Genomic DNA, 19352 nt, shown 5'->3' with positions numbered 1-19352 from the left:
AATTTAAACACAGATATTTTTAACATTATTTTTACATGGTGGTATATCAGGGAGAAAACAAAATTATTTTTAAGACAGAATTATTAAACCAGTAATTTTCTGAAGTATATTGATTACAAATGTTACATGAGCTTTTTTCCTAAGTACATACCAGTAACAAAAATTTTAAGGTATTTAAAAGCAAAATTTTGTTTTCCCCAAAATCGTTGAACAAACTCATATTTAAACCTGTTTTTCTGAGTTGGTGCTTTTAGAAAGAAGAGCAATTTCTTAAAGCATCAACATATTCTAAGATTTGAAATAGAAATGTATTTTTAAAATATTTGATTTTCACTTATTTTATATTTATATAAGTGTTTATACATTAACATTGTTCATAAATGCCAAGTAGAGCAGGATGCCCATAGGAATTTTAGAGACTTTCTAATCTGGACTTTTATTAATTTCTATATATAAATATATTTTGTTCTTATAAAATAGAAAAATTTATCAACTCATAAAATTTAGAAGAGCTAATTTTAATAATTTTAATATAAAGTAGACTTTAAGATAGATGTTAAATAATTAAAGAAACAAAGATAAGATCAATAAAAATTATTTTTGTTATAAATTCCAAATCTTGAAAATCTCTTCTTGTTGGTTGGTATTTTCTTTTGAATTTCCTTACCAACAAGTTATTGGAAGAAAAAATAATCTCACTTTTTTCCCCCTCAGTGAAATCATTTTATCTTTAAGGCAGGTTACCCAAAATACCCAATTTTAAAAAATCTTTTCTCTATCAACTCCTTCTCTCCAGAACATTTTAGAGACTAGAGTTTTTAGACTCTACTGTAATTCTCACAAACTGTCCTTTTGGTAGTAATTAACTAAATACTTATTAGTGTTACAAATACTTTACTGAGGTATGATGTATATAAAATAAAATTCACCAATTTTAAGTATGAAATAAGAGTTCTGACAAACATAAAAGACAAATACAAGTCATGTAATCACTAACAAAGTAATGATATAAAAATGATCAATCACCTCCAAAGGTTCCTTCCTGCCCCCTTGCATTCAATTTTCAGCCCTCACTTCCAGCCTCTCAAATTGACTACATTTACCACAATTTTATATAAACAGAATCATAAATCATAAATTATGTGTTTCTTTTCATTCACTTAGCATACTGCTTTTGTGATTCATCCATGTCATGTATATCTGTGGCTTGTTCCTTTCCACTGCTGCATTATCCATTATGCAGATATACAAAAATGTGTTTATACATTCACCATTTGATGGAAATTTTAGTTTCCAGTTTGGGGCTTTATGACTGAATTTGCTATTAACATTCAGGCACAAGTCTATGTGTAACATTTGTTTACATTTTTTTTATTTGGGTAAATAACAAGAGTAGAATTACTGGGTCATATGGTGAGTTCCATTGACCCTTGACTGACATAAGTTTGAACTGTATGGGTCCACTTATACATGGATTTTTTTCAATACAGTACTGTAAATATATGTTCCCTTAAGATTTTCTTAATAACATTTTTTCTCTAGATTATAAAAATATAGTATATAATACATATATAATATATGTGTTCATTGGCTGTTTATGTTACCAATAAGGCTTCCAGTCAACAGTAGCCTATTAGTAAAGTTTGGGGGGAATCAAAAGTTATACATGGATTTTGACTGTGTGGGGTAGGTGCCTTTAACCCCTTGTTGTTGAAGGGTTAACTATATATGTTTTTAAGACAACCTATTTTTTAAAGAGGTTATATTATTTTGCATTTCCACCAGCAATGTATTAGGGTTTCAGTTTTTCCATATACTTGTCAACACTTGGTATTGTCAGTCTTTTAAATTTTATCTACTTTGGTAGGATCAGTGATTTTAATTTACATATTCCTGGTGACTAATGATGTTCACCGTCTTTCAAGTGTTTATTTCACATTTGTATATCTTGTTTGGTGAAATGTCTGTTCAAATCTTTGCCTATTTTTTTTAAAGATTTCATTTTATTTTAGATAGAACAGGTGTGAGTGGTGGCAGGGAGCAGGGAGGGACAGAGGGAAAGGGAGAGAATCTCCGGCAGAGTCCATGCGGAGCCCAACTCGGGACTCCATCTTAGGACCATGAGCTTGTGACCTGAGCCAAAACCAAGAGTTGGACACTTAACCAACTAAGCCAACCAGGAGCCCCTCTTCTTATTTTTTTAAAGAAATCAACATGAATTTTTGTGTACCATGGAAGGTAAAAGTTTAGGGCTTTTGTTTCACATCATTTATCAAAAAGAAGATCTTTCCTCTGACTTGTCATAGCATTTTTGTCAAATATCAGTTGACCATTTATGTGTGTTCATGGCCATTCTTCTGTTTCATTAAAATTTATTTTTTATCTTTATTTCAATACCAGCCTGTCTTGATTCCTATAGCTCTAGAGTAGGTTTTCGTCTACCTTCTCAAATATCTGCAATATACATTTTTTAAGACTTTATTTGAGAGAGAAATAAAACAAGCAGGGCAAGGAGGAGCAGAGGGAGAGGGAGACTCCCCACTAAGCAGGAAGCCCAATGTGGAGCTAAATCCCAGGACTCCAAGATCATGGCCTAAGCTGAAGGCAGACATTTAACTGAGCAACCCAGGTGTCCCTATTTTATTAAGCATTTTAAATATTCTTGTTTGTACTTTTGTCATATGTTTCATTTCTAGGTATGTTTCTGTTATTTTTTTCCCTCTGGTTATCAGTCATGTTTTCTTAATTCTTTATATGCCTGCTACTTGTTATATAGTGGACATTGTGAATTTTACATTATGGTGGTATTTTGTTGATTCTTTTTAATAGTGTTGGAGATTTTTCTGGAAGGCAGTTATGTTACTTAGAATCATGTCTCTAAGCTTTTTTAGGGTGGGGTTCAGAAGAGCCTTTAGTTTATGGCTAATTTGCCCGCACTACTAAAGTGATACTACTTTTATCTGCCTTTTTGTGTATTAGAAAATCTCAACAGTTTGGCTGGGAGTAACATGAAATATTTTCAGCCTTTTGTGAGCTTTGGGAATTGTTCAGCTTTATCTCTTTGGTTGTTCTTTCCTGAGCCTGGGGTAGTTTCTTCACATGGATGTTCTAGAGAACCGTTCTATAAATCTCTGGTATACTCTCTCTCTGCGGTTCTCATTTCTGTAGTATTTTATCCCATAAATTCTGACTGCTTTCACAGCATCAGACTCTGATGTCTTTCTCCTCAATTCAACATGACCACTGATGTTTAAATTTCTTGTGCTCTAGCCTGAGAAATCTCTCCATTCACTTAGGACAATTAGTCTAAATTAAAATACCTAGATGCCTGTATTGAAATGTTCTAAAATGTGGTGATAATTGCACAATTCTAAATATATTAAACTGTTAAGAATAAACATATTAAAAACTGCATAACTGTATACTTTATCTAAGCCAGTGAATTTTTATGGTATATGAAATATATCTCAATGAAACTGTAGAAACAAATCAAACAAAACATAGAGAATACCTAAAGTTGACCTTGAATGTTATCCTTCTCTGAGCCCGTCTTGCCTGTTAGCCAATATGTGAAAACTCTTGCTTCATATAGTTTTGTCCAGTTTTCTATTTAAGTTAGGAAATTAGATCCAGTATTCTTTCTAAGTTTAACAACCATTGCCTGACCTCCCCAACCCTAAGGTATAAACTTTCTAGTATGTATGTATATATGTATGTATGTATGTATTTTAAAGATTTTATTTATTTGAGAGGGAGATTGAGATAGTGAGAGAGAGCACAAGCTGGGGTGGGGAGAGGGAGAAGCAGGTTCCCTGCCAAGCAGGGAGCTGGACACGGAGCTCGATCCCAGGACCCCCGGATCATGACATGAGCCCAAGGCAGAGGCCCAACTGACTGAGCCACCCAGGCACCTGTCTAGTATTCTTATTTTTAATTAAAGATAAAAATAATTATTTTGGTTGGTTGTAATACATTCTACTTTCCTGTTTTTGTTTTTTCTCAGTATTCCATCTGAGAACTCTATCATACCTGTACAAGTTTATAGAGATTAACTTAATTACTTAATATTACTTAATGTAATATTTATAATATTGAATTTACTTAAAATATTAGGATCAATTCTACTTATGTATGGAAATTTTTCAAAGTACTTTAATAACAAATTTCTGATTTGGTGTTCATAAAAGCCATGAGAAGTAGATCAATCTAGTAGTATAATTCTCATTATAAAGTAAAGAAACTAAGGCCTGGCAAAGTTTGTTTATTTTTTTTCAAGGTCACCTATAAATCATGGAGATGGAATCTGCTGACTTTTATAACAATATTTTTTTTAGTTTCCAAAGTCTGTCTTATTGAAGATGTAGAACTCTAGGTGAAATAGCAAAACCTCTAGTATGGTAGAACTTCTTTCTTTTTACTTGTAAAGAAGGTTATGTGGTGGAGTAGAAAGAACTAGACTGAGAGTAAACTGATGATTTGTTAATCAGATTCAATCTAAGTAATAAAACAACATGGAACTTACATAAAATGAGCAAAACAACAGTCATGCAACTAGTGTCTGTTTAGTTTAGGGAGCAAAAAGCACAAATATACAACTGTTCAGTTAGAAGGCATGTTGTAAACTGAGAAAAGAGTTTGTGTAAGCCTAATGGTTAGGCTGACCAACATGCCTGCTTAGGGATACCTGGGTGGCACAGTTTGTTAAGCGACCAACTCTTGGTTTCAGCTCAGGTTGTGACCACAGGGTTGTAAGATCTAGCCCCACATCCGCTCTGCACCAAGCATGGAATCTGCTCGGTATCTCTCTTCCTTCCCTTTTGTGCCTCCTGCTTGTGTTCTCTCTCTCTCAAACAAATAAATAAATCTTCAAAATGCCTGCTTAGTAGAGCTGTTTTAATTTCTCAGGAGAAATTAATCAAATGGTGTTTGTCTTTTAATAAGTAGGACAGAATAAAGAACAAGAGAGTGAGAAAATTTTAATTTTTTATGAATGAAAATTATATCTGTTTATATTTACTATGGTCAAAACCTTAGATATAGAAAGTTAATTTTATGTAAAATTTTGTGTTAAATATATACTAATAAGAGACATAATCTGGAGCTTAACAATTATAATTTTATTTTTAAAAGGCATCTAATTATATATCTAACCATCTATAGTTATTAAAGTGTGCCATTTTTTAATGTATTTCCCCATTGCATAGCAAAAAGATTTTATATGATTCTACTATAAAAACATAAGGCCAAGTTCAAGAGCAGATTGGGTAATCACTACTTACTAAAAAAAACTGATGATAAAATATGACTGCAGTGGTCATGCCTACTATACAAGGTTAACCTATCCTATGTAAAGGCATGATATCCTTCCTGAGATTATACCAATCATGATCTAACCTCACCAACCCTAGGGCATTACTTTCTAATTATCTTATTTTTATTCAAAGATAAAAATAATAATGATTGCTATGATACATTCTAGTTGCATATTTTTTTTTTCTCTCAGAGTTGCGTTTGGGAACTGCAATGGGTTGGCTGTGGTGGATTTTATACAGAAGACAGTACTATTAAGCATGGGGACCATTGACCTATATAGATCAAGTGACCTATACCAACGTCAACCACGGTCTCCTCGAAAAAACAAGCAGTTCATTGCAGGTAGGAGATAAAACAAAATGGTTATGAGCTTGATTAGTTCACCTATTTTCTTGCCTGTAGATTTCTTAACTTTCTTCTATGATACTGTTCAAATGCATGGCAATATAAAGTCAACATAATTTATAATATGAAAATAAAATTGGGCAGAAACATAGTGAGAATCTTTGAAAGGGTAAAGGAAGTGTTTAAACTTCAATTTGCTGTCAAAGTTAGGAAGCATCTCAAGTTTCTTAGGTCAAATTCCTAAGAAATAACAGAAAATAAGAAGCTATTAAATATAAAAATGCTATGAAAATCAGGTTCTGTAGTTGAAAAATTTGCAATGGTTGTATTTAACAGGATAATTTTCTTCTAATATATCTGGACCCTTTAAAAGTATAATTATTTCACTATTTTTAATTTTTTTAAACTCCATATTAGCTGTCACCTCTCCTTGTTGGATGGTGATTTTCCTGAAGGCATTTTCACAAATGCAATAAACGTTATTAATTAACATTGTAAAATGCTATGAAAGATCACATTTTGCTTGACAGGACCAATAAATTAACTATAAAAGAAAAACATATAAGGTTAATTAAGATATAAGCAGAAATAATTTCTATATAATGCCAAATTTTGATATGCCAAATTATCCAAAGTTTACTGAAATTTCAATATTTATCCAAATAGTTGGCTTTTGTAAACAGATAAAATTTTGTATATTTTCTGTACACTGACGTACTATAGTTGATAAAAAATTAGTTGAGCTCAAAGATTTGCAGATGGAAATACATCTATAGTATTATGTCTTTAGTTCTATTAGATTTTGTTTTTTTTAATCAGTTGATTTTAAAAAATGAGTTGATTATTAAAGTCTTTATTAAATATACTCATGTAAAGGATGTTTTAAACTAGAAAGAAAACATGATAATAGGTATTATTTTCTAAATAGCAAGCTTGCCAAACTTAATATTTGAATGTTACAATAAAAGAAGCTTCCTTTTTGATTAATGAAAAATTAACTTGACATAGTGAAGTTCCCCCTTTTTGTTAACCTTTTTTTTTGTTTTTTTAAATAAACCTCAACCTTTCCACCTTGCTAATTTAGATGCTTTTCAGGAGCACAGAATTTCTCCTTCAGAACTTGGAGTCTCTTTGTTTTCTGTTAGGGATCTCAGCTTTTAGCAATATCTTAGGAATGCTGGAAAATTCAAATTCTATAGGTTCTGCCTCTACCATTTCTGGCTTTTGAAAGGAAGGCAGAATAAGAGAAATTGTGCATGCATATACCATAAGATTCCCTCATGATTGGGAAAGAGAATATTGATTTTTGAAAGTTTATGGACTCTAAGATAGGAAGATATTAGGGGCTAGGAGGCGACATTTGTGTGTTGAAAGCACAAACTGAATTAGAAAAACTGTGGATCCTATGACAGCATCTAAGTTACTGGATATACACAATGGGATGACAAGGTGTATTTGTGACAAGCATAATAAAACTGTTACTTAATTTAAAGTTATTGAGACTCAATTATGATTAGAGCTTAGAATTTTGATGACTTTAAAATCAGGAAAACTGATGAAATCATAAACTTTGTTCATATTTAGTGTATAAAATCACTACAATGAGTACTCACTTTATGTTATAAAAATACCAAAAACTAAAATCCCTAAGCTTTACTGTTAATACCGAAGATTAAAGACAACCATTTTGATTTTTATGAAGTTACATATTATTTACAAGTAAAATAAGTTTACTACATAAAATGAATATGAGAAATATGACATCTACTCTTATAGGATATTTGATTAAATAAAATTACTACAACACTCTCATCATTCATCTGTCATCTCTTTCTAATTGATTTATTTTTTTAATATCTCCTTTCTAATTTGATTACCTAAACTTGCTGCAATTTCTTCATCTTGGCTGTTCTAGATTCTGGTATGCTATCACTTCCTTTCACTTTAGACTATTTCTCTCTCTTTCCTCTGCCTGCTGCTGATGCTGATGTTCTGGCATGTTCCAAAGACAACTTTTGCATGCGTGGCCTGTCTAACCTTTATCCTGATTTAACGAAACGGATCCGTACTTCCTATCAGAGTAAGTTCTATAAAGGTTAGGCAAATAGCTTTTTTAAGTCTTAATGCCTGGTTAAACTCATACGTCTCTGCTTAGTAATGTGTTTTTAAAAACACATTCAGCATGCATGCAAATTTTTGTTTTGTTATGGAAGTGCAACCTGATAATTTTAATAATTATATAAATACTTCAAATAGCTAATGTCATATACCCATTTATTCACATCCATTATTCCAGTTTTATTTCAAACCGTGTAGACCACATTCTCTTAGTTCAAGAGTCCCTATCATTTGTTTTGAGGAGGAAGAGCCATGGTGTCCTTGTAAATGGTAAACTTGACATTCCAGTATCAATAACAATTGATTGCTTTCTTGTTTTGGAAACCTTGTGCCTTTGGCCATCTTATAAAAGTATTCTAACAAGGGCCACAGTATTTTCTTTTTCTAAGTAATTAGATTTCTTAGATTTAGCTAAGTATTCCTAACTTCTGATGCTTTTTATTAAGATAGAATACACAAACACATATTTCTGTAGTGATTTTAGGTACCAAACACTATGAAGTTGGGGAATTGAAGTCACAAACTAAAAAGTCAATAGTATTAACATTTACCATGGTAGAAAATGCAAATTAGAAGATGCTGGAGTAAGCAATTCTATCAACTAGTGCAAAAAGAACAGAGAATGAGGGTATGATTGCAGGTGCAGATGATACTAGTGATGTTAGAGGTGAACATTCACTGACGAGAAGACATTTATAATATACTGATCAATGTAATGTTTTTAAAAAGCTGGTTGTTTAACAATATATATGACGGCTTCATATTTGTATAATGTATGAATAATATATAGATACACACACACACACGCATACATACATATATTGTTTGTATCTTGGATTTCTTCAGACTTCACCTCGTCAGTTTGTAGAGAATTAGTGGGATCACATCACTTATAATAACCTAAAACATTGTCTTCTTGTAGCTAAAGATACTCAATTTCTGTGAAATCCTTAAAATTTTTCTGGGAATGCCCATAGGGTGCCCTATTTTTCATCATCAGTATCCTCTAATTTTCTATTCTAGCAGAACACCCCCTTTTTGGATGCTATTCATTGTCTTTGCTCCTCATGACTTGTGATAGAACATTGATTTCTATGTTGACTTCTGCTTCTCCTAAAACAGAAACCTATTAAGTATTATGATAATATTTCTTGACACCTGAAAATTATAGGAAATTTCAGTTTCCATAAATAAAACTTTATTGGACCACAACCACACTCATCTTTTACATAATGTCTATGGCTGCATCCACACTACAATGGCAGAGTTGAACAGAAACCATATGGCCCATGATACTCAAAATACTTACTATATTGCTCTTTACATAAAAAATTAGCTGACTTCTACCCTAATTCTATTCTTTCTTACCCATTTCCCTGCCACATAAAAAGTTTCAGCCAAAACTTTCCCTGTAAGTATTCTCCAGGTGGTTTATTTATTTTTTTATAATATTTTTTTATTATATTATGTTAGTCACCATACAGTACATCCCTAGTTTTTGATGTAAAGTTCCATGATTCATTACTTGCGTATAACACCCAATGCACCATGCAATACATGCCCTCCTTAATACACATCCAGGTGGTTTAACACACATACTCGAGTTTCTGAATCCATCTTGCCTTCTCAAGTTTGGATGCACCCAACACTGTGTATGTGTGTGTGTGTGTGTGTGTGTGTGTGTGTATGAGAGAGAGAGAGAGGGAGAGAATGTATCCATCTATATAAATAGAAAAAGTTTCCAAACATGAGACTGTGGATTTTACGAAGTTCTTTTAGTTTTATGTATTTTCTGATATCTCTATAATAAATATGTAATGCTTTTATAGTAAGAAGAGAAATTGTATACTGAGGATAAAAGAAACAGGAGCAGGCTCTTAATCAGAATTCTACAGTATCAACTGTGACATAAAGGTTAAAGAAGTTCTGAGACATGCTCACTTACTTCTAACCCTTCAGTAATCTTAAATTTCCTTCAGATTTAAAAAGCAAAGATTTTAAACATTCAGGGTACCCTAAAATATAATTCCTATCTATATTTTCAAATGAATTTTCTACTACTCTTCTATAAAAACACTCCCCTTACGCCAAGTATATATGTATCTTGCTAACCGTATATTTATTCATATCATCCCCTCTTCTGGAAATGCCCTGCTCAAATTTTACTTTCTATTGTAAACCTTTCCTGCTGCCATCAGAGCCCTGTTGTGCCAGTTCCTTTATTTAAATGCCTATAGTGTATAAGCTTCTACGTGGAATTATGTGAACCAGTTGGTACTTAGCATAAATTCATTTGTATGTTTACTTATTTTTATGTATATGCTCTACCTTTCCAAATGCATTGCAAGAACCTGAAGAGTAGTTCTCAAATTCTTTATACCCTCTACACCTGGCACAAATATGTGCTCGGTAATTAAATGATGATTGTTAGGATAGAGCATGTAGCTGACTCTTTTTGCTCATATGAATAGCTAGAGGATTTTTCAAATTTGACAAGTGAGAGCAGAAATAGCTTCTGTAGTTACTGGGTTCACTGGGATTGTGCAAAACAAATCATAGTTTCTTCTAAACAAAGATCTGAAGTGTCAAGACAAAAGTAAAATCAAGTCCTTAGAAGACCATTAAAAGATCCTATATGTCTCCACCAGTGAGCTCCCTAGGAGTTCAGACAAACCATGAGATTTGAAATCAAATCTCTTTAAAGTCTTCTCTTGATAATCAATATCCTATATTTTGGTAAGGGACTGATTAATGACTTGAAAGGTATATCCTGGAATATGTTTTAAAAAAATAAATTTTATGAAAATTTGCTTTTAATTTATTTAATCATAAAACCTGATTACATTTCTATAGTTCCATATATAGAGTTCCAAATAGAGACTATTTGGCCTTTTCATGAATTGTTTCCTAATTTTCAGGAAAGCATATCTTCATTTGCTTTCCACTGTATTATTCAGTGTCTCTAAGTTTCTGAAAGTTTCAGGCTCATTGGAAACCAGTTGTATTATACTATAATCAGGAACCACTTTTTTCCCCCCAGTTTTTATCTACAATCAATAAAATAATATATTCAAAAATGAAACAATTTAAAATTATTTCTCACAATTGAGGAGACTGGACAAGGTGCTCTCTGAATTCCAGCTTTTATATTTTATTATATCAATTTTGCTCACAAAGTGATATCACGTTCTGTTTTGAACTTCATACTTTTCATTCCTGGAGAAACACCTCAATTTCAATCTTTTCCTGGGCTCTTTCACTGATCATTTTGTATTGTAGTTTAGGTTCCAAGGAACTCCCTCCCCTAAAACTTTATTCCGTCTGCAAATCTTTCACATCATAGAATAATAAAACTCTATAGCTCAAAAGAAACCTCTGTGTTTGATGGATTATGATTTGTGGAACCAGATGATTTGGAAAGAGCAGCAGGCATAGGGTCAGAAGGTTATATCAAGTTCTACTCTTTCTACTTAACTACTCACTACATCTGAAATCTTTGGCAAGTCACATAACTTCTGAGTTTCTTTTTTCTCATATATAAAGTAAAAAATCATAATTCCTACCTCCCTTAGAGACTTAGGAATCTTTCTTGGTTAATGTTTATAAAAGCATTTCTATAAATAGTAGACCTTATTATTATAATAAAAGACAAAAGCAAGACATAGAGAGGTTAAATAACTTTTCCAGAATCTATGGTATGACTAATACCAAGTCAGCTGCCTCATAGTCTAGTGTTTTTTCTATTTGCAAAATGACAGAAATTCTGCCAGAGAATAGTAGTATCCTGTTTGAACAAAAAGGAGTTTTGAAAAGTGGGCTTAATGTAGAACATTGTCAGACAAACTTGCTTGCGCATCAGTTTCTAGTTATGTAATGGGAGATCCTTTAGAAGGTCTCAAGTCTATCTATAGATATTTTCCTGCTTTCACTGCATGGTTTTTTCAGAGTGTAGGGAATGGTAACAGATGCTGGGAACACAAATAGAAGCATAAAGAAAAATTTAAAGGGGAAGATAAGAATAAGAAAGAACTAGCAAGGAGAGGCAAATAAATATAAAAAAATGAATGGAAGAACATCAAAAATGGAGGAGTAAAACAAAGAATAAGAAGGAATGCCTCAAGGAACAAAAATGAGCAAAACTTATGGTAAATAATAAATGGGAAAAATTCATTCATTCAAAAAATATTAATCATCTTCTGTGTCAAATCTTTTTCTAGGCACTAGATATACAGTGATGAGTGAAATAATTATGGTCTCTTTCCTCAATATATAATAGAAAACATATAAAGAATCCACAGATGTACTGTTACAGTTGGAAAAAAAGATAGCATTGCTATCAAGGAGAAAAAGATAAGGGGGGAAAGGTGGACCTATTTTTGAGAGTTATGACAGAAGGACCTATCTGAAGAGGAAACATTTAAGTGAAGCTTTGTGAGATAAGAAGAAAACAGACAATGCTTTGGACTTACACTTCAGACCCTGATAGAGAAACAGGGCAGATTAACCTCTAGACTCAAACAAACAAACAAACAAACAAACAAAACAGACATAACAAAAGAAACTATGTTTATTTTAAGACACAGATCATCAGGCAATGAAATACAGTAATCTCTGACAAATGGGAAACAAAAGAAATGAACCTTAAAACCATACGGTTACTGCCCTGAGAGTTTCTAGACTGCAGCAAAAGGAGGAGGGGAAACCCAGGAGGAAAACTGTTGACTCCCAGAGTTGATGAGATGGAGATGAGAAACCAGGAAAATGAAAGCAGCTACAGTTTACAAAGAGGATCCCAGAGATCTACAGAGTTTCTTCCTCAACAAAGTACTGATCAACACATACTATGATGAACTAACCAGGGAAAGAGCCATCTGAAGGGATTAAAGAAAACAGTGCCCAGCACTCAAAGGAAATGGTGCCCATTCCCCAAAGCCAGACTAGAAGAAACTTCTAATTCACATCCACTTCTAGTTAACATTGTACTGGAGATTCTAGCCAGTGTACTCAGACAAGAAACAAAAGTTATCTAGATTGGAAAAGAAGTTACATCATCTTTTTTCATAGGTGACATTATCATCTACAAAGAAAATTTAAAGAAATCTACAGAAATCAACTAGAATAAGTGAGTTTAACAAAGTTCAGGATATATGATCAATGTATGAAAATCAAGTTTATTTCTATGTAACCACAACAACCTGAAATTGAAATTTGAAAATATCTTTTATAGTGGTATTAAAAATATGAAATACTTAGCCATAATAAGACAGCAGATATGAAAGACCTATACACTGAAAACCAGAAAACATTGCTGAGAGAAGTTAAATACCCCCCAAAAATGAAGAATTACACCATGTTCATGTTTCAGAAGACTCAATAGTAAGATGTCAATTCTCTCCAAATTGATCTGTAATATACAATTCCAATAAAAATCGAGGAGACTTTTTTAAAAAAGATTTTATCCATTTATTTGACAGAGAGGGAGAGAGCACAAGCAGGGGGAGCAGCAGGCAGAGGGAGAAGCAGGCTCCCCGCTGAGCAAGGAACCCGATGCAGAAGTCGATCCCAGGATCCTGGGATCATGACCAGAGCGGAAGGCAGACGTCCAAACAAATGAGCCACCCAGGTGCCTGAGGAGACTTTAAATAGAAACTGACAAAATGATTCTAAAGTCCATACAGAAATGCAAAAGATTTAGAGCCAAAGCAGCTTTTGAAAAAGAACAATGTTGGAAGACCAATACTACCTGGTTTCAAGACTTAAAAAAAAAAAAAAATTAGTGTTATTGAATGGTTTAATGTTGGTCCAAACACAAATAGATCAATGAAACTTAATAGAGACTTCAGAAATACATCCACACGTATACGAACAGCTGATTTTTGACAAAGTTGCAAAGGCAATTAAGTAGAGAAAGGATAGTCTTTCCTACAAATGGTATTCAAACAGTTGGATATCCTTGTGTAAAAAAATTAACTTTGATCCATACTTTGTGAATTTTTTTGGTTAACTTATAAATAGATCATGAGCCTTAATATAAAACCGAAAATTATAAATTTAGAAAAAATGAGATTTTTGTGACACTGGGTTACACAAAAGTTTTTTTAAATAACATACCAATAACATGCTTCATACAAGAACATATGACTACATTGGACTACTTTAAAAGTAAAAATTTCTACTCTTCAAATGACACTGTTATGAGAATGAAAAGCTAAGCCACAGACTAGGAGAAAATACTGGCAAAGCATATATCCTATAAGGGATTTGTATCTAGAATATATTTTTAAAGTTCTAAAAACTCAATAATAAAGCAAACAACCTAATCAAAATATGGGCAAAAAATTTGAATAAGTAGTTCACAAAAGAAGATATACTGATAATAAATAAGCATATGAACAGTGAAGGAAAAAACAAAACTAAAAGGCAACCTTCAGAATGGGAGAAGATATTTGCAAATGACATCTCTCTGGTAAAGGGTTAGTATCCAAAATCTATAAAGAACTTATAAAATTCAACACCCCAAAAAACAAATAATCTAGTTAAAAAATGGGCAGAAAACACGAATAGACATTTTTCCAAAGAAGACACCCAGATGGTTAACAGACACATGAAAAGATACTCAACATCACTCATCATCAGGGAAATACAAGTCAAAACTAAACTCTAAAGATATATCACCTCACACCTATTAGAATAGCTAAAATTAATAACACAGGAAACAACAGTTATTGGCGAGGATATAGAGAAAGGGGAAGGCTCTTACACTGCTTGTGGGAATACAAACTGATGCAGCCACGTGGAAAACAGTATGGAGGTTCCTCAAAAAGTTAAAAATAGAACTACCCTATGATCTAGCAATTGCATTACTAGGGATTTGACCAAAGATACAAAAATACTGATTCAAAGGGATACATGCACCCCAATGTTTATAGCATCAACAATAGCCAAATTATGGAAAGAGCCCAAATGTCCATCAACTGATGAATCAATAAAGAAGGTGTGGTATATATACATAATGGAATATTATTCAGCCATCAAAAAGAATGAAATCTTGCCATTTGCAATGATGTGGGTGGAGCTAGAGTGTATTATGCTAAGAGGGAAAGAAGTCAGAGAAAAACAAATGCCATATGATTTCACTCATATGTGGAATTTAAGAAACAAAACAGATGAACATAGAGGATTAAAAAAATAGAGAGGCAAACCATAAAACAGACTCTCAACTATAAAGAACAAATGGAGAGTTACTGGAGGAAGTGTTTGGGAGGGAGCATGGGTTAAATGGGTGATCGGTCAAGGAGGGCACTTGTGATGAGCGCTGAGTGTTTAAGTGATGAATCACTAAATTCTGCATCTGAAACTAATATTATACAGTATGTTAACTAACTGGAATTTAAATAAAAACTTGAGAAACAAAGGGGAATATTGAGGAAATCAAATCTAGCTAAATATCAAAAATGAATAGAGAATATTCCAGAAATGTAATGATGGTCCTTTGTTATAATTCAATCAACAAATTAAAGAAGTAAACAATAAAAGTAAGCATATGAAAAGATATTCAACATTCATCATTAGGAAAATCAAATTAAAACTACAATGAGATATCATTATACATATGTTAGAGTGGCTAAAATTTTAAAAGATTGATCATACCAAGTATTGGCAAGAACGTAGAAGAAACAGAACTCTCCCACATTGGTAAGAATGTACAATGGAAGACCAGTTGGCAGGTTCTTAAAGATTTAAACATATATGATGTCATCATTTTATATTTAGTTATTTACCCCAGGAAAGCTTGTATCAATACGAAGACATTCATAGCAACCAAACACTGAAACATTTGCAGTAGTCAAAAATAATTAAAATCTCCACATTAGGTAAGTGGTTAAACAAATTCTGTTATATCCATTCAGCTGTTCACTAAGCAATAAAAAGGAATGCACTGGTTTTTTTTCTTTTTAAATGTTTTAAGTTTTTATTTAAATTTTAGTTAGCGTATAGTGTAATATTAGTTTCAGGAGTAGAATTTAGTGATCAACATTTACATAACACCCAGCGCTCATCACAAGTGCCCTCCTTAATAATGCCCATCACCCAATCACCCCCCCGCCCACATCCCTTCCAGCAACCCTCAGTATATTCTTTGTAGTCTCTTATGGTATGCCTCCCTCTTTTTTTTTTTTCCTACGAGTGCACTATTGAGAAGTATTGCATCATGGATGAATTTCAAAATAATTACACTGAGTAAAAGAAACGAGGCAAAAAAGGGTGCATATTGTATGATTCCATTTATATAAAATTCTAGGAAATGAAAACTAATGTAGAGTGACAGAAAGTAGATCAGTGGTTGTCTGGGGATGGGAATGGGCGCATATGGGAAGGGCTGGAAAGAAGGTTACAAAAGGACACAAATTCTTCGTCATGAGGGATATATTTTTTATCTTGATCATGGAGATGGTTTCAGGGGTGTATACATACGTCGAAATTTATCAAATCATATACTTCATAAATATGTAAATTAAACCTCAATAAAGCTTTTTTCAAAAAAGAATTAGCTACATAATCAGCAGTGAGAAGTGTATTCCAGGCAGAATGAACAGCCTGTGAAAAGGTTCTAAGGTGGTAAAGAACCTAACTATCTTCTAGAAATAGAAGGGGGGAGGCTAGGAGTGCAGTGGAAAACTATTGAGAAGGAAAATGAGTTAAGATTTTGACATCTATATGAGCAGGGACAACATTATACATGTTTCTGAGTCAATTATAAGAAATTCCATTTTATTTCAAGCAGGGGACTGATATGCTTTATGTCTTAAAAATATCATCCACACTGCTGCATGAAGAAATATTGTGGGGCCAAAAGGAAAAAGAAAAAAAACTAGCATACCAGTTAGGAGGCCAGTGTTATAATCCAGGCAAGAAAAGAAGGTGGCTTTAACTAGGGTTTTAGCAATGTTATTGTAGAGAAAAGGATAGTTTCCTTTCTTTTTGAAATCAGTTTTACTGTGTAAATTTTTTTTTTACCTCAAATCTTTGTGCTGGAAAGCAACTACATTGAACTGTAGTAGATAAAATATAAGGTTTCATCTTTTAAACAAAATGAACAAAGAAAAAAAAGAGGAGCTATTACTTAGTAATATATATGAGTTTTCTAGAGTTTAGTTAGCAATCTCAGTGTGAGTCAAACAAAACAAGCTAATAAAACTTAACAGCAGTGGTTCTCAACCAAGAATGATTTTATCCCTGACAGGAAATTTGTCAATGTCTGGAGATACTTATGGCCTTCATAATTAGGGGAGGGGTACTCTACTGTCATCTAGTAAGTAGAATGCCAGTAAACATCCTATAATATACTATCCCACAACAAAAAATTATCTCACCAAAATGTCAATCAAATTGGAAAATATTCAGACCAGAGCATTTATATGGTAAATCATAATTTGGTAAGAAAATCCCCCAAAGTGTACACCAGTTATATGTATGGAGACACTTGTGTACTGGGTATTAGTCTCCTAAAAATACTGATATTTTATTTAACATTCACAAGTTGGTACTTCAACTACTATCTTAATTATATTATATAGTAAGATACATTATAGATATATAGTTGACCCTTAAACAGTGTGAGGTTAGAGGTAGGTATCTGTGCCGTCAAAAATCTGTGTTTAACTTTTGACTCCCCAGAAACTTAACTACTAATAGCCTACTACTGACCAAAAGTCTTTCCAACCATATTTTTCACGTCATATGTCTTATATACTGTATTCTTACAATAAGGTCCACTAAAGAAAATGTTATTCAGCAAATGAGGAAGAGAAAATACATTTAAAGCATTATACTGTATTTATTGAAAAAAATTCATGTAAAAGTGGACCCATACAGTTTAAACTCTTGTTACACAAGGGTCAACTGTATACCCTTAGAAATTTTAAATAAAAATTTATATAATTCACTATAACCAAAGGGGTTTTGTCTTCTGATATTCAGTTATTTACCATAAAATTTCTGTATCTGTTCTCAACCAGGATTTATTATATATTTTCTAATGATTCACTGTACGAATCTTCCAAGTTTAGTCACTTTGCTTTACTCTATTTATATATCAAACGTAACTTTCTCCACCTTATCTTTGGGAGGTCTCTTTGGGAAATCTCACTATAATCTTGGGAAAAGCAGAATTATTTGGCATGTACTCTGAGCACTTCATTGGATACCCACTATTATCAGTAATGGATTAATCAATTTCACTAGTTTCCATTCTTTTGGTCTTTCATATCTTCCATCCAGTTTTCAAAGTATTTCCAAGATATAAAATAAAAGTGAGTGAGGGGTTTCCCATTTCCAGATAGGATGTTAAAAGACATGAAAGTTCATTCCCATGGTAATAACAATGATGACAACAATAATAAAACTCTGTGATAAATATAATGATAAAATTAAAAGCATACTTTTCTATGGGGATATTGAAAAGTGGTGGATTCAAAGAAGGCTTGATTGAGTGAATTCGAGTGAAAAGAGCCACTCATAGATGAGCAGAAAGCTGTAGCTGCTTCTATACCTGGGACAAGTGACTGGGCACAGATGCAGAAAAAAGTGGGCCTTCTGTAGATGGATGGACTGCAAAGTATAGAAAAAGCCAGAATTCTACATTTAGCAAAAATATTTTAAAATAAAGGTAAATAAATTTGTCATCAGCAGACCTGTACTACAAGATATGGTAAAGGAGGTTTTTAAGCTAAAGGAAATACCAGATGGAGATTTGGATATATAGTAAGAATGAAAAGCATTGGAAAGAATAAATATGTGGGTAAATATAAAAGATAATTGTCTTTTCTTAAAATTCCTGAGTTCATTTAATTTTTAAATTAAAAACTAACTGTATTATGGGGTTTATAACATGTAGAAGGAAAATATATGACAATAGTAACAAAGGATGGGAAAGACATAATGTTTTAATGTAGTAAGTTTCTTTCATCATAAGAGAAAGAGTGTAATATAATTAAAAGTATATTGTAATGAATTATAGATGCATATTATAATCCCTAGAAGAACTACTAAAAAAAAAAAAAAAACAGAGGTGTAGTTAAGTAGCCAAAGAGAAGATAAAATAGAATGCTAAAAAATATTGATTTTTCTCAAAGGACAGAAAAGAGAAACAGTGGAAAAAAGAACAGAAGGGTAAACTGGAAAAAAAAAAGATTGACATAAACCTAACTCTATCAATGATTATATTATATTAATGGAGCAAACCCCCCCATAAAGGGTAGAATTGTGAAACAAGATGGAAAACAAAAGAAAAAAAAGACCCAACTATATGTTTTTATAAGAGCTGCACTTTAACTATAAAAACATACAAAAATTGAAAGTAAAAGAAGGGAACAATAATTTTATCAAAATACTAACCTCAAGAAAGCTGATGTGGCTATATTATGACAAAGTAGACTTCAAGGCAAGGAGATAGAGGCAGTTCTAAATTATAAAAGAATCACTTTATCAGAAAGGTATAAAACTCCTATACAGGTACAGACCTAATAAGACATATTCAAAGCATAGAAAGCAAAAAAGGAAATGAAGAAAGAAAT

The 19352-nt window shown here is 32.4% G+C and overlaps 1 protein-coding gene across 1 annotated transcript in view; it reads left to right on the top strand.

Moving 5' to 3' along the window:
• The window catches only part of STXBP5L (syntaxin binding protein 5L), a 425975-nt gene that overhangs the window by 327095 nt on the left and 79528 nt on the right, over window positions 1–19352 (top strand). The window contains exon 19 of the mRNA XM_044382469.2: window positions 5504–5655. Within this exon, the coding sequence (XP_044238404.1) occupies window positions 5504–5655 (152 nt within the window). The remainder of the gene's footprint in view (window positions 1–5503; window positions 5656–19352) is intronic.

This window comes from Ursus arctos, unplaced genomic scaffold (genome assembly GCF_023065955.2).
Source record: "Ursus arctos isolate Adak ecotype North America unplaced genomic scaffold, UrsArc2.0 scaffold_4, whole genome shotgun sequence".
Lineage (NCBI taxonomy): Eukaryota > Metazoa > Chordata > Mammalia > Carnivora > Ursidae > Ursus > Ursus arctos.
The sequence above is the reverse complement of the archived record's forward strand: the minus strand, read 5'-3'. Positions and strand labels throughout refer to the sequence as shown.